The sequence below is a fragment of the Seriola dumerili genome, unplaced genomic scaffold, assembly GCF_002260705.1.
Source record: "Seriola dumerili isolate Sdu_G_001 unplaced genomic scaffold, Sdu_1.0 BDQW01000081.1, whole genome shotgun sequence".
Classification (NCBI taxonomy): domain Eukaryota; kingdom Metazoa; phylum Chordata; class Actinopteri; order Carangiformes; family Carangidae; genus Seriola; species Seriola dumerili.
This window is the reverse complement of record NW_019174336.1, coordinates 2,384,145-2,400,059: the sequence shown is the minus strand read 5'-3', so window position 1 is coordinate 2,400,059 and position 15,915 is coordinate 2,384,145. Positions and strand designations below refer to the sequence as shown.

At 41.0% G+C, this 15,915-nt stretch overlaps 1 protein-coding gene across 2 annotated transcripts; it reads right to left on the bottom strand.

The window, feature by feature from the left end:
* Positions 1–5,922: 5,922 nt before the first annotated feature.
* Positions 5,923–15,543, bottom strand: cunh5orf30 (chromosome unknown C5orf30 homolog). 2 transcript variants are annotated; one of them, XM_022744571.1, is made up of 3 exons: positions 15,442–15,543; positions 9,256–9,969; positions 5,923–7,056 (listed from the first exon to the last, which is right to left on the bottom strand). In XM_022744571.1, exon 2 carries the CDS (start codon positions 9,960–9,962, stop codon positions 9,303–9,305), a length of 660 nt encoding a protein of 219 aa, XP_022600292.1. In that variant the 5' UTR covers positions 9,963–9,969; positions 15,442–15,543; the 3' UTR covers positions 5,923–7,056; positions 9,256–9,302. The 2 variants fall into 2 exon arrangements, with proteins under 2 accessions (XP_022600292.1, XP_022600291.1); XM_022744570.1 differs by lacking the exon at positions 5,923–7,056 and having other exon boundaries at positions 8,454–9,969.
* Between the last annotated feature and the right edge of the window lie 372 nt (positions 15,544–15,915).

Below are 15,915 nucleotides of genomic sequence, written 5' to 3'. Positions count from 1 at the left end.
AGATTTATATTTCATTAGACAAAGTTCTCCACTTGGTAATGGTTCTCCTTCAGCATCAGTACAGAACATTTTAACAGTACTGGCTCTGGTTCTATTACATGTTCATCAGCTGAGGACAGATGTTAATGTCTCTGATGTTCTTCACAGATGGATTGTAGCCATCAAAGCTTCCATTAAGAAGTGGCTGCCTCTGCATCAGGCCCTTCGGGAATACATGAACCATCCCCCAGAAGAGACCAGAATGTGAGACCCAGTCTGACAGTTTGTGGACCACGAGGACCACATCCTCCTCACAGATTACTGTACTTTGTTCTTTGCTGTGGAGGACCATGTCACTCAGGAAAACTCTCATAGACAGAGTCAATCACTCTCTGCCTCCTCATGTATACACAGCTTAGAGTCCAGCATCTCTGCAAATAAAGCAAATATGAGAGATTATAATAAAACGATACTTTATATTTTGCACCTCAGTGTCCCTCCTTTTAAATCTAAGCTCTTCTTTCAGTCAGTTCCCTGTTAGTTTTCCTGTCAGGTGTTTCAGTTTCATCCCTTTTCTCAGATTTCATTTTATATCCACCTGTCATTAAACACCTTTGACCCAGTGATCCATAGATAGAAATAGTCTAACCACTGTGTCTTCTTCTTTTCACTGTGGTTTTTCTCAGTGAAATTATCCTTCACACTCTCTGTCAGCAGCACCTATAGCACTTTACTTCAGCAGTCAGAAGGTTATGGACTGTTTGTGATGTCATCTTAAAGCGCCTCAAACACGCTGTGTCAGTAGTTTCCAGTTTTATACTGCCCTGTATGACTGTGTTTTTCTGCTTCACTGTAAACTCATTATTAGAGTATAAATGTGCTCTTGTGCTTTTGATACTGCTTTAATGCACAGTAAAACAGATAGTAATGAATGTTTTAGCCAAATGAATTCTTCACTATAATGACTCTTTGTTTCCTGGAACTGTGAACAGAGCAAATAAACACAAAAATACCTCAGAGGCATTTATGAGCAAAATAACACTCAATAAAAATATGAAGTTAAAAGTCACATTTTGTCGAGGTTGATTTAAAACAGAGACTCCATTGCTATGGCCGACGTCAATTCTCATGGACGAGTTCGCTTGCAGGAACCACAGCGATTGGTTGATGAAAGACCATCTGTAGCGGTGAAAATGCATGAACAAAAGTAGTGCATTGCTCCAAAATGCATCTGTATGATCAGGTTTGTGTCGACCCAGGAGAATTTGATTTTACTATAAAAACTTACATTCAATTCTCTCAATGGATAAAAAAAAACCGAACCTGTCCTAGACGACCTAACTAAACCGCCTATTAGCCACAGCCTGTTGTAGCTGTACCTGTTGTAATGCAGCTGTGGTCCTGGCTGAATATGATCCTTTACAAACAGCTGATGAAGTCACTCTCCATGGAGATCCATGATTCCTGTGTAGATCCTGGACACTGTACAACAACGTCTACAGCTGTACAGGCAGCATCAATACAACCTGTGTGTTGATGGTGTGATTTTGTTTTCATGTTTACAAATATCTCCTCATCCTGTGGTGGTGCAATAGTTTTTACATGCTTCCATCTGTGGCACCGGTCAATCACAGCAGGTTGACCGACCATGAAGCTGCTTCATTTCTCTGTAGTTGTTGAAAGAATTCGTATGAATTGTCCTATGATGTCGGGTCAGAGCGTATTTATTGTTTGGTGGATAGATCGGCTTTTCTCTGTTGCCAACTGGCGCAGCGTTGCCAAACACCACTGAATTTCCACATTGATTGGGTTGTTTCAGTTGGTAGGAGATGTTTTTGCATCCCTCACAAACTAGTAATTCTAAAGTAGTTCAGCTTCATTTAAGGTTTCCAAAACACTATGACATGCAATGACAGCAGTTTACCGTGTTAAGTTTTGACTTGCTGGTGAAATCCTGCTGAGGGATTTTTGGGCATTAAATGTATCCCCCAATGTGTTGTCTGTGTGTCCTTTAGAGACTGTCCTTCTGCAAAAAAACAGCCCATAGGTCGTCTGTGCAGCAGGTTATTATGACCCATAGTTATGTTTTGTTGCTAGGCGACATCTAGTGGTGGTAGTAATTATGACAGGAGCAAAGGGAAATGTGTGGTGACAAAGTCCTCGTCAGGAGGAGGCTGTGGTGGATGGATGAAACCAGCTGTTTATGTTGTTTCTATTACAAAGTTAACCATATAGTTATTGTTGTAACCATGACAAGATTGTCTAATGTTGAGGTAGTATTTTAACCCAAATCACAATCTTTAACCAAGTGGTTTTAGTGTCTAAACCTCACCAAGTCATGACCGTTATTATAGTAACCCCAGCGACGATCTGTAGTCCGCTTTCAGTACAGTCACATGTTTATAATGGCAACCATGACAACAGAGGTCTGGTACGCCTGCCGTCAGGGCTGCTACTTCAGGAAACACTCCTCTGGTCGTATCAGAGAGTTGAAAAAAACGACCTATATGGTTATTTAGGTTGGAGGATTGGTTGGTCCTTTTAGACCGGTGGATTGGTGGAGGGGGCTCTGCTGCTTATTCTGGGTCTCAGTGGTGATAGAGCCCCAGCACTGTCCTCTGTCCAGGACTGACCTGTCATTTACATGCAGGTTTACACATGGACAGATACATGCACAAAGACCATAGGGGGCCACTGTGGCTCAGGAGGTAAAGCTAGATGTCCCAGGTCAGGGGTTTGACTCTCAGCTCCTCCGGTCTGTAGTCTGAAGTGTCCTTAGGAAAAATACTGGATCCAGATTGCCCCAGATGTATGTGTATCTTAGAAAGCTCTAAATGTACAGGGAAAACTGCTGTATGAATGAATGTGTGAATGGGTGAATGTGGCTTCCATTGTAAATCTCTTTGTGCAGTAGATAAGACGAGAAAAGCTCTGTAAGTGCAGTCCATGTAACAAGGAGGAAAACATGAACCTTTAAACTTACACTGACATTCATTCATGTAGCATGCAGACACTTTTATCTACTTTTTGTTTTTTCTTTTGTTCTTGTTTTAAATTAAAACTTAAAAACCTACCTGTCTGATATGTGAAGCTTCAGCAACACTTTAGGATATAAGCTGTATTTGTCACATCCTGTGAGTGTTGCTACAGTCTGCTGTAACAGTGAGGACAGGTGAACTCAGATTATACAACAGTTAATTCTGACCAAGTAATTTGATTGGATGAGAGACATTCCATGAGTGCTGATATACAGCACTGGGACTTTTAACTACATGTATCACTCCGCTTCACAGGTATTCTATTAACCATTAATCAGTGTTACATTAACAGTCGTTATCTATCTTAGATTATAATAAACAAAGATGAATATATTCCAGAAATAACATTTGAATTAAATTGTGTATGGTCGTCAGAAGAGGATGAAGGGAAGAAGACTGGATACTTCAGCACACCCCTCCAGGTGTGCTCATATGACATCATCAGATCAGGGAAATGTTTATGTGTTGCTTAGCAACAGTCCAGTACCAGTCCAGTTGCAGAACTGTTTGTGATGGCGTAGCGGGCTCGTACCTACGACTGAATCACAGCCGTGCTGCTATTCAGTACAACATCATCATCATCACTCCCTCTTGGATGATATTACTTAATTAATCAGAGAAACCCACACAAGTTTAATTAACGATTAATGATTTAAAGCCTCTGAAAATTTGGTTCAAAATCTTAACATTTGTCTATAACATTCAATCATCAGGGGAAAAAAAATGTTAAAATTAAACTATGCCAAAAATAGATAATCTGCTTAATCTGGGCTGTGTGTGTGTGGTTTGATCAGATTTGATTGACAGTGGCCAAGTAACATAATCAAACACTATAAGTGACATCACACTGGACTCAAATATTGACATTCTGATTGGTGCATGGAATCAGGCAGCAACCTCCGAGACTGGAGTCTGGCTCCAACAGTGAGTCAATCCCCATAGACTCCCATGTTAAAATGTCCAACTTTACAGCAGAAATAAACATGTTTACAGCCTGGTACAAAAACATTTTGGTCTCTAGAGCTAATTTCCTCCTTCATTAAAACTGTTTATATAACTCACCTGTTCTGCATAATTGGGGGCGTTGCCACTTGTGACAGGTGGATCCCGTCACAGTTGACTAGCTGCTCAGTGTCTAGTCGCTAGCTGTCTGCTCAGCGTCACCTCAACTGATTCAGTCACAGAACATGAGGAAGTCTGTGTTCCTGTTTATAGAGGTGAGTGAAATTCTACTATTATTTTATTTATATGATAGCAGGTATCAGTGTCTGCGCTCACCATACCTGGCTTGTTAGCTTAGCCAGTTAACTAGCTGATTGGCCAGCTAATGAATTAGCTTGGGGTTTGCCTTCGAACAAGATGCTCAGACGTTCAGCTGTGCCAACAATGCTAATGGTAGCGTATCCTTGCCCTAGTTATTAAAGTGGCGTTGACTGAAGTCTCAGCTCCACACACGCCCCTCCTCTTTGCCCAATTTTGGATTAGCCAAAAAGTTAGGTGGAGTCAGGCACTGCCAAGATGGCAAAGGTGGTGCAGCTCTCTCTGAGTTTCAAACCTGTGGGTGAAATCATGGATGCTACGTTGCCAATTTGATGTTTTAATGTACAAACCTGTTTTCTATTCTGCACAATAGTGTATTCAAAACTCAGCTCAAAGGTTTTAACTGAGGGCTGCAGACCTGCAGTCTCTCATCAGACAGAAATATAAAGTCTCAGCTTCCTTCTGATTTTCTGTTTGAAATAACCTTTAATGATCTAACAGTCATTGGTTAACATCAAGCGTACATTTTCAGTTTGGCTTCAGGAATCAATAGAAGTGCATAAGAGTGACTTTACATACAGTTTATGGTGAAACAGTTTGTATACCCCCTGAGCTTTAAATCAAAGTGTCTCAAAATAAAATGATGTCATGTTTTCAGATCACTCTATGCTTTTCTTGGCAGTTATGGCCATTTTAGACCACTATTGATTTTATCCACATTAGCAACTGTTTAACATTTAAATAATTTTTAATGTGAATAGTGTCTAACATAGAGCTATAATTTGCTAAATGCTAACCATCTTCACCCCAACAATAACCTGTTTACATGTAGGTTTATGTGTGTGGGACGTTGTGTGTGCTAGTGAGATATTTTCTCCAACACACAGTAACAATAGATGTTTTTAACATGATCATCATCATTAACACTCTGAAGTCTAGGCTGATTTATAACATCAGTAACAGAGCAGTGAAGCAAAGCTGTGTCCAGCATGAGGTTAAACAAACAGAGAATTGTCGTTACTTTAATTCATTTATTTATTGACTAAAAAATTAACTAAAACAAACAGAATAAATAAAGTGAGCACAATAAAGTAAAAGAAAAAACATGTCAACCCAATACGTTTTTCAGTCAGTCTGCAGCCAGTGACGGTGAACAACACTGTAACTGACTAAACTTCACGATGCTGCTCAGACACAGATCATGATTCTGCCTTTATTTTCTGAGAAAAGATCTCTGTGAATTTCAGTGAATTTTAAGATAAGAACCTCAGCTCCACTGAAGACACATGTTCCATCCAGATGTGGTGCAAACTAAATTTAATTGAATGTCCAGAAAACCATCAAAATTTAATTTATGTTATTGTCCCTTCATGTATATTTGTTTCATGAAAATGAACAGTTGGCGCCATTAAAGCACTGCAGAAGAAGATGAGGTCATTAAAAGAGCTGCAGGTGGAAAACATGATGGAAATCTGACTTTTGACTTGAGTGCACATTTAAAGGTATTGCTATTGCTACATAGCTAACATTAGCATTAGCAGTTCAGCAACAAACTTGATTCCTTTACTCACCAACAGCTGTTTCCAGAGGTGGAAACAAACACCAATGAATAAATAAATAATAATCTTGTCTCTATCACATCTTTTCTTCTACAGAAGTTAGCATGCTAACCAGCTAGCTCAAGCCCAGTCAGACCGTCTCATCACTTTCTGATACTGATTCACTGCGTCCAGTATTATGACTTCTTGTATTGTAAAAGCCACATTGGCTGAAGCTCTTGGCAAGACTGGTAAGTAAACAGCTGTTAATGCTAAAGTTAGCCATGTAGCAATAGCAAAACTTGGCAAATAGCCATTAAGCCACATGCTCTATGCACATCATCACTGATTTATTGCATTTTGCTTTTATCAATACAGAAACTTCCACCTGAGCTGAGTGGAAAAAGTTCCTTTGTGATATATATATATTTTTTTCTTCTAATTTCCAGGATTCAAACTTTTCTGCGAGCAAATTTAAAATGAGCATAAAAACAGGTGGATGGAGATGCAGTGTCCATCATGCTCCACCTGCTGATCTAACACTGTGGACAAAATCCTTATTTTGATCATCAGAACATTCACCTCATGTGGACGTCTCATGTTATTCAAGTATTCGGAACAACTAAATCCCACATCCACGCTCTTCACATTGATTCAAAGATGAAGAACATGTGGCCACTGTATTCTGGACCATTTTCAAAAACATCTACAAACATATTTATACTAAATATTTAAAGCCTCTAAGAGCAGGATTTGAATTTATCTGACTGGTGACTTGCAGGATCTGAGATTGAATTGCCTCAAAGTAACACACACCGCACCAGTTTGACTCTTTTTCTACAACAAAACAATTTGAAAGATGCCATCATCACATAAAATTTTACACAGAGGTCCAGATGTTACATGTTAATAAAGTTAATGGAAATGTCTAATGTTTTAGTGTCAAAACACTGAAGTTCTGAGATAAAGAAATCACAATTTCCTCTCAAAGCAACAAAACAAACTGTGCGAAAACTCAGGGGGTGTACGGATGTTTCTGCAGAACTGTAAGTGTTCACATGGCTTGCTTATATACAATATTGCAGCGTTTACTGTGAACACCTAACTGGTGCCGTGGTGGTGAAAATGTCAAGGTGCACTGCTGTTTCCAGAGAGAGTCTGTAGTAGACGTCCAACAGTGCAATCAGGTGCAGAAAACTCTGTTTCTGCAGGAGAGGCATTGGAAACACGTCCGTTACCAGCTGTAAGGGGAACACACACACTCATTAAAAAGACACACCTGTACATACTGTTGTTGTGCACCCATAACCAATGTACAAAACTAGAGATGCACCAATATGCTTTTCTAAAGCCAATATATTCCCAACCATACCTGCCCACAATAGCCACTGAACAGACGTAAAAAAGACTGAGGTGATGCTCCACTCATCTGTCTGTATCTCTCCACATCTGGAGGACAATATTGCAGGGATACAGGTGTTTTCTGATCTCTGATCTCCAATCAGGTCAAAGGTCACTGCTGTCACCAACATGAATTGCTATAATCATTCATCTCCCTGATCCCCTTCTGTGTGAGTATCTGTAAGACATGGAGGGAAACGTCCACGTCCTTTCCTGTGTAAAAATACATTCTGAAGTTGAGCTGGAGCTAAATGAAGCGTCAGCAGTCTGAGTTAGACAAACTAGAGAGTGGATCCTCTCCCTCGTAGACTGCAGTATGGTCACATCAGGAGGGGATCATGATGGTGGATCACCGAGACTAGAGGTCTAAGAAGCTGAGCATGAAACTGAAAAGTTCCTGGTTTGAGTCTGGCTGAGGGACCTCTGCTGTGTGTCGTCCCTCTCCTTTCTCTGACACTTCTCTAACAGTATGGACAGAGGGAATGATCACAGTAGGACTGGTTATCATTCCAAAATGTTCAATATCAGTACTGTTACAGATTCTTAATGATACTTTTTCAATACCAATTTGATCAAATCCATTTTGACAAAAAGAAAATTACAACGCACATTATAGTATAAATTTTTTATAGTTCCTGTTATAGTTTTATTTTGAGCCTCAGCCAATCACCAGCATTATTAGATCTTGGTCAAGGCATGCTGCATACTGAGTGGCTCACTTACACTGATGAGATTACTCATTTACTCTTATCAAAGGACAAGACTATTTTTGATCCTAGATACAGTCAAACCAATTCAGTCGGTCCATAAAAGTATCACAGTTCAATACCCAGCGACCAATAACTCTGAGTGTTGTATTAAGATCCTTTAAAGGTCCATATAGTATAAAAGTCTCTGTCCATGTGTTGTTTGATTATAGATCAGGTCTAGGTTCTATATTAATACTGTGAAAGTGTCAAAGCCTCAGTCCACAGAGAAATGCACACAGCTTGTATTCAGAGACTGAGCCTTAAAACCAGCCGTCAGGACTTCCTGTAACTTTGTGATGTCATAACAAAGCAGTCACTGCTCTAAGCCATGCCCCAAGCCCCACCCACCTGGATCCACCATCCAACCTTGCAGGATTTGGTTTCTCTGAGTGTTAACCTATAATCTGCTATATTTTTATTCAATCCCTCAGAAAACAGTCAGATCATTTCAAGTGGATTAACATGTCAAATAAAACACAGGGAAAGTGTAAAATATGGGACCTTTAATCAGCTCACCTTTACCTGCCTCTCAGTAAACAGACTGAGTGGAGCATCAATTAGTTTTTTCCACATGTCCACCTCATGGTAAATAAGAAGTTTAAAAACACATTGACAGCAATAAATAAATTAGCAACGTACTAAAAGTATCATCTTGCTGATTTGACAGTTGTATGCAAAACGTCCATGAACACAACTCCTCACAGATAAGCAGTAAATCTATAATTGGCCTGGTAGCAACGGTGCATTTAAAGCTGATACAGTATGTGATATGTGCTTCTCTCAGCTGTCAGCTGATATATTAGTGCGTCTCTGACCAGTACAAACACACAACACTGTCAATAAATAGGTTCACTAGTTATTGCTAAGTTTATATACAGTGCACTCAGAAAGTCTTCAGACCCCTTCACTTGTTTCATTTTTTGTTATGTTGCAGCTTTATGCTAAAATCATTTAAAATTTTTACCCAAAATGACAAAGAGAAAACGGAATTTTAGATATTTTGCACTTTAAATTGATCTAATTTAAACAATTTTATCATGAGGCTGCAACATAACAAGATGTAAGACAAGTGAAGGGGTCTGAATACTTTCTGAATGCACTGTAATTCACATTTTTTTTTAACCTCAACACCTCATTACGATGTGAGGACTAATTTAAGGATTTTCTTCACCACGTTATGTGTACAGTACAAGGTAGAACCCCCAGTTAATAATAAACAGGATTATCAGACTGTCTTCTTAAGGAACCCTTTATAATCTGAGTAGAAAGAGACCAGGCTGGAAATAGCACCTAAACCCCAGAGGGTGACCGACGCCTAGACAGGCCTTCCACTGTGCTCATGTCTTGTTCCTGGTAAACACGCGCTCCCCCCGCAGGGTGAGGTGCTGCAGCTGGTACTGTAACACCTCAGTGTCCGATGACTCTTTGATGCTTATTTTGTCCAGGTTAAGGTAGTCCAGAGACTTGGACTGGGCCCCCTTTCCTTTAAGCAGACATAGGGGTAGTGGAGCATGCAGACCCCTCCCGGGCCCAGGCTCTCCATGGGCCAGGGACCTGAGGAAGGTGTCGCTGGAGCTGGGCATACGCCTCCGCCTCCGCCCGTTGGCAGCAGGGATGTCGTAGGGTTGGTAGTAGCGATTTTTGCCTTTGAAGATTCGTGAAGACCGGTGGATGCCCAAGTCCACAGACTTGGGGACAGGACTCTGGATAGGGCTGGACACGGACTCTGATACAGAGCTCTTTTCTGGGGCACCTTCTGACCACTTGTGGGCCAGTTTGAGCAGCTCCTCACCGGTGGTGAAGCCCACCAGATAGTTAGAGTCCATGTGCAGGATCTGGTATCCTGCAACAGTCCCTCTGATGGGGGAACACGGGGTGCTGGCACAGCGAGGTCTCTCTGCTTCTGGTTTCAGTGTGGCCTTGATCTCAGCTGCAGGGAGGATGGAGACGTGTGTCCGGGACACTCCACTGATATCCATCTCCATCCTGACAGACATATCCTGACTGAAAGGCAGAGAAACAACATCAATTAAGTCAGTCTGGTGTCTGGAGAACAGATACAACAAAACGTCAAGTACAAGATCCAACTGCTCCTCATCATCGTTCACTTTCTGGTCTAACACTGACTGTGTTTACATGTATTCAAGTGTTCTGGCTGGCAGAGAACCAGTACACTGCGAAAACCTGAACAACAGTACACTCAGTACATCACAAATCATGATGAGGCTTTTATCATGTTAGTTTAATATGACAGTTACAGATCAGAGAGATAACACTGATGAACCTGGAACATCTCAGTCTGTCTGTCAGAGTAACTCATCAAAACAAAACAGGGACTTTTCAGACCCCACAATGTCCAACCGTAAGTGTACATGAAGTACTCACCAACAAATATACACAAAAAGCTGATTTCATGACCTTCACTGCTGTAGTTGGTGCAAACGTGAACATAAGTGTCATTAACTCTTGAGAGATTTAACGACACTCACCAGAAGGTAGCGATAATGCACCAACAAGCAGTTCGCCAACCCTCAAAAAAAAAAAAACATCAGAAGAAGAAGAACTGTTTAACAGCGACACCCAAGGCGACTGTAATGGAGCATGTGGTGGAGCCTGTACTAGCTTGTAATTGATTTAATGTTTTTGAACTGTTTCAGGTTAAATAAAATTGTATTCCATTGCACCTACAGTTTACCTCTACTTCTCCTCTCTCTTTTTTCACTTTTTCACTGGATCCAAATCTGAATCGTGGATCCGAGTAGTTGCAGCCTTACAGTATTTGAGCACAGACGGAGTCTGATGCCAGCAACAATCTACATGATGTCAACATTTTACTGTTCTACAAGCCTCACTTTTCACTGGGGAACTAGACAAAAGAAAGTTCTCAGGTGCCTGCAACTCTCCTCTACACAACTGATAACTACCTACTCACTGTTTGGGCCCCACACCTGTTCACCTGTCATGAGCCTCTTTTATACGAGACCTGCTGTATTGAAGTTAGTAAGACCCATTATTACACTGCCTTTGCTTGTTTTCACTGAACCTAATAAAGTCGTCATGATACTGCTCGAGTGTGGGATTTTAAACAGCATGTCAGTGTTCAGGAGTCAAAGGTGTGACATGTAACACAATAGCATCAGTGTCAGTCCCATAGTACCTGCTCTCCCTTTTACATGGACGTTGATCCAGCTCTGTGACGACCTCCAATGGCGGCAAAACCCCCTTTGCCCCCCCCCCCCCCAATTACATGTTCATACCCAGCATCAACCTCTGAGGCTGGAAAATGAAGCCAACACTGAAGAACCAAAACCTGCAGTTCCTCTAACGACCACTAGAGTCTGGCTCCAACAGTGAGTCAGTCCCCATAGACTCCCATGTTAAAATGTCCAACTTTACAGCAGAAATAAACATGTTTACAGCCTGGTACAAAAACAGTTTTGGTCTCTAGATCCAATTTCCTCCTTCATGACACCTGTTTATATAACTCACCTGTTTACATTTTATTAAGGCTTAAAGTTATACATAATAGAAGGCATCGCCTCTTTGAGTGACAAGTGGGTGCGCGTGTGCTTGCCACAAACCGGCATGCGCCAAAATCTCGGCCCTTCCTCTTTGGCCATTGTTGAATTAGCCACGAGTTCGGCAGAGTCAGGCACTGCCAAGATAGCAACGGAGGAGTAGCTCACTCTGAGTTTCAAAACCGCTCATAAGACAACTCTGGGTGACGTCACAGAGACTACGTTCATCTTTATTTACAGTCTATTGTTCGCACCTTTTATACTGTATAGGAAATGTTTGCTCATCCCTCCAACGCCAAGAAAACTACTGAACATTGAACATAAATAACTGGATCAACCTTCTCATCAAGTTTATACCCATGGAAAAAAACAACCACTCAACATAATAAACCACTATCACTGCAAATTTCTTCAGTCCAATTAAAGTTTTGACCTCATTAGAAAGAAATACCAAAAACACTACATAACAAAAACACACAACACTGATGGATCTTCATACTATCCATAAAGTTTTGATCCTGCACAACACTACACTCCATTAGATCAACCTTCACAGATGACGGTAAACATCACATGACTGTGGTACCGCTGTTATCATCACTATCACCGGTTACAACCACTTCTTGCACAGCAGTTACATACTTCAATGTGTCCCCCCTAACTTATATCTACAATAGCTCCTAGGTGAATGAGGCACACATTACAACAGACGACGGAAGTTGTGGGTGCAGCTATAGAAAGTTAACCTGAAGGAATCAGGTTGTCTTTAACAGATTTTTATTGAATCAAATCTAAAACCTTGAAAACCATAAATCATCTTTTAAAAATGAAAGCCATGTTCAACATCTTCTCTCCTCCTGTATCTGATAGTGATTTGCCAACAACACAGAGAGAGATGGGAGATGGTGGTGTGGTCACACTGTAGTTTGTGGGCATTGATGTTGTTGCAGAAGCACCTACTTGATATTTGTAAGGAAACGTCAAGTTTCTCGTTCCTGTTCTCAGAAAATAAATGAAGTCATCATGCAGTCGTCGTTATTATCATACTGATGCTCCAGTCCTGCATTTCAAGCTGCTGCACCCAGCTAGCATCTAACACATACAGATTCAAACAGCTGAGACAGTGATGGTGCTGTTCATGTGAATTCATTGTGAGACCTGACTTGCAGCCCTATGTCCCCATTGAGCTTGACAGACTCAAACAGTACCTAGCTAAAAAAGCTGTATCTGTACATGTGAACACACCATGCACAGTGATTTTCACTGAATGTGTTTGGCAGTTAGTTAAATATTCTCACTGAAGGTTGGACATTGCTCTTGTAATTAAAATATTAGCAGTAAACTATCAACTTAGCTAACACCACCGTCTTAGCTAAATGTTAGCCATCAAACATAGCTACTTAGCCACAAATTCTACTTATTAGTGCAACAAACAGGACTTTAGCAGCAGGGCCACATTGAAATGATCAGGTCAAAGCTCATCTACAACATCAATCCAATGATCACCAAGATCCTGTAGAATGAAAAGCTTTCAGTCATCTCCCACTGCAGCTAAGCTAACTGGTGACTTAGCCTTAGCCCTGTGGATGAGCTACAGTTAGGTGTATCATCATCTGATGATACAGGACTCACACTCACCTCCATAACTTATCTACGTCACCATGTAACACATTTGCATAAAGCCAGTTACTAGCTAGTTTGGCACACCCTCAAACAAAGCTGGTTAGAGCACAGGCCTGGTTAGTTTTAGCCAAGCATCAACCTCCAGGGCTGAAATATGAAGCCAACACTGCAGTTCCTCTAATGACCACTAGAGTCTGACTCCAACAGTGAGTCAATCCCATAGACTCCCATGTTAAAATGTCCAACTTTACAGCAGAATTAAACATGTTTACAGCCTGGTACAAAAAACAATTTTGGTCTCTAGATCTAATTTCCTCCTTCATGACAACTGTACGGGGGTGAATTTTTATATAACTCATTCTTTTCAATTTTATCAAGGTTTAAGGTTATGTGTAATTGAGGGCGTGGCCTCTTTGAGTGACAGGTGGTTGAGCATATGCTTTCCACAAACAAGCATGCACTGAAATCTCTGCTCCACACACACCCCTCCTCTGTGGGCGGCGTCACAGAGGCTATGTCCATCTTTATTTACAGTCCATGGTTTTAGCGTGTCATCATGTCATGATGGCACTGTTCTTTTTTTGGTGCGTACACAAGTTCCCTTTGTATACAAAAAAACAACTGTGCAGGTTTATTGTAGTTGTATGGTAGATGACAGCAGAATAACATTTTACCAGCAACGTTAGCTTCGGAGTTTCCTGACAGAAGACATTTTCCACTTCAGTCGCATTTTAGTACATTTCCCTCATGTACAACTATTAACAGGGAAATATGTAGGAAAATGTAATACATGGATTGCGACTGAAAGACTAAATCCACAATAAGCAGGTAATGAGCGTAATAATATTTACAGAACAGAGGCGCTTAATCAATCTATCAATTCAATCAATTATGTTTTGTTACTTCGTTTTAATTATTAGTTACTGAGTTTTACAGTTTACTTTCAGAATCTCCACACCAGCGAGAGGATGGGGCTGCCCCCCACCAGGCTTTCAGATGTTTGGCCAATCAGAAGAAAGCAGGCTTTTAAGGAGGTCTGTTAATGAGATCTGAGCTAATTTCCTGTTTAACTGAGGGGCTGTATAACAGGCAGTTGGAGATAAATAAGGACTTTAATTGGACTGTGAATCATGTAAAGCTCAGAGTAAAAAATATAAATGAACATAACAGGTGTCCTTTAATAAAAGTTACCAACTTTTAACCACTATGCTACAAATCCCTGTAGAGCACTGAGGTTGTGAGTAAATGCTTCATGTCCTTACATAACTGATAACGGGCATTAATATTATGTACAGCTGTGATTGGTTGTGTATCCTCAGTAAGTGGCTCTGTACTGAAAAAAACTGAAGAACCTTAAACTACTGGTTGTTGAGCTCATTATATAAGTATACTACCTTTATTATTCCTGACAAACACATGAATAATGAATAATAAAATTAATGAATTCATGCTACCTTACAGTCAATAATAAATATACATATATTATACACGTATTATATAAAAATTAAAGACCATCATACATAAATCTGGATGACTCAGATGTCAGGTCAACATTTTTCTTTAGAATCACCTTTACCAAGGAAAACTGCTGACAGGGCTGTGGCTGATGGCACTACAGTCTGAATGGAAAAATAATACAGTAAACAGGGAGGGTGTGGACCGGTTTCCTGATTTCCGTGATATAAAAACACTCAATAACAACTGTGTTCTTTGTTTCAACTGCTGTTATAATGATGGTGAAATCAAACACAGATGAACCAGCATACACACACACAGAGACAGAGAGACAGAGAGAGAGAAAGAGAGAGAGAGAGAGAGAGAGAGAGAGAGCGGTGGAAGCCGCAGTGGAGGCCTGTGGTCGCTATGGCGCGGCTAAATCGTGCCGTACCGAGCCAGAGACAGAAAACCCTCCCGGTGCATCAGCCCTGCAACACCAGGCCTCACACTCAGACCTCAGATCCCACAGAACCGTGAGAGCCGCGATGCCGCTGCTGAGAGCTGTGTGAGGGATGACATGACAGAGTAAAGATGGCTGTGCTACAGACGACAGGCCGGCTCATCCTGTCCTCTCCTCAGGAGAAGCCCTGTGTCCCTGCACCACCAGCACAGAGGACAGTGTCCTCACCCTGTGTCCTCAGAGTTGGACCACCCAGGTTTAAATGCGACGTACAATCATTTAAACACCGACTCACACCTGATGACAAGATCAAGTCGCGAGCGCATCTGATGCCGTCTGATCGGCTGGAGGAAGATGATTCATCCCCGTGGTTTAATCCCCATCAGACATAAATCAGTTATTTTTGATAAGCTCAGAGGAAACAGAACCAGAACAAACCTGTTTGACTGCGGACGATCCGGGGTTCAGCTCCTCCTCTGCGAGTCTCCAGCCTCCGTCTCCGTGTTCCGTCAACAGCAGCACAGGAACACTTCCGGTCTGTCACAGAAAACTGTTACACTGTCTGTCGTAACGACGGGCTCAGAGCGGTCATGACTAACTAACACACACACACACACACACACACACACACACACACACACACACACACACACTCAATATCCAATCTAAAAATATCATATTATACATAATCAACATGACATTCAATTTATACATAAATGCAGATTAACAAAAATCCCCCCCAATTTTATTGGATGTTTAAGGCAATTTAGAGAATATATTTAGACTCTTACTAAAAAACGTAATAAGACTGTCAAACTATGTAATGAACTATTTAAAGAGGAATAATCTGATAACTGTATAGGATATACTAACACACAGACACAGTTTGGGATTATAATAGGAAATAATATA

What these genes read in the sequence shown, in the direction of transcription:
- cunh5orf30 (XM_022744571.1), bottom strand. Translation starts at nt 9,962, where the DNA reads ATGTCTGTCAGGATGGAGATGGATATCAGTGGAGTGTCCCGGACACAC.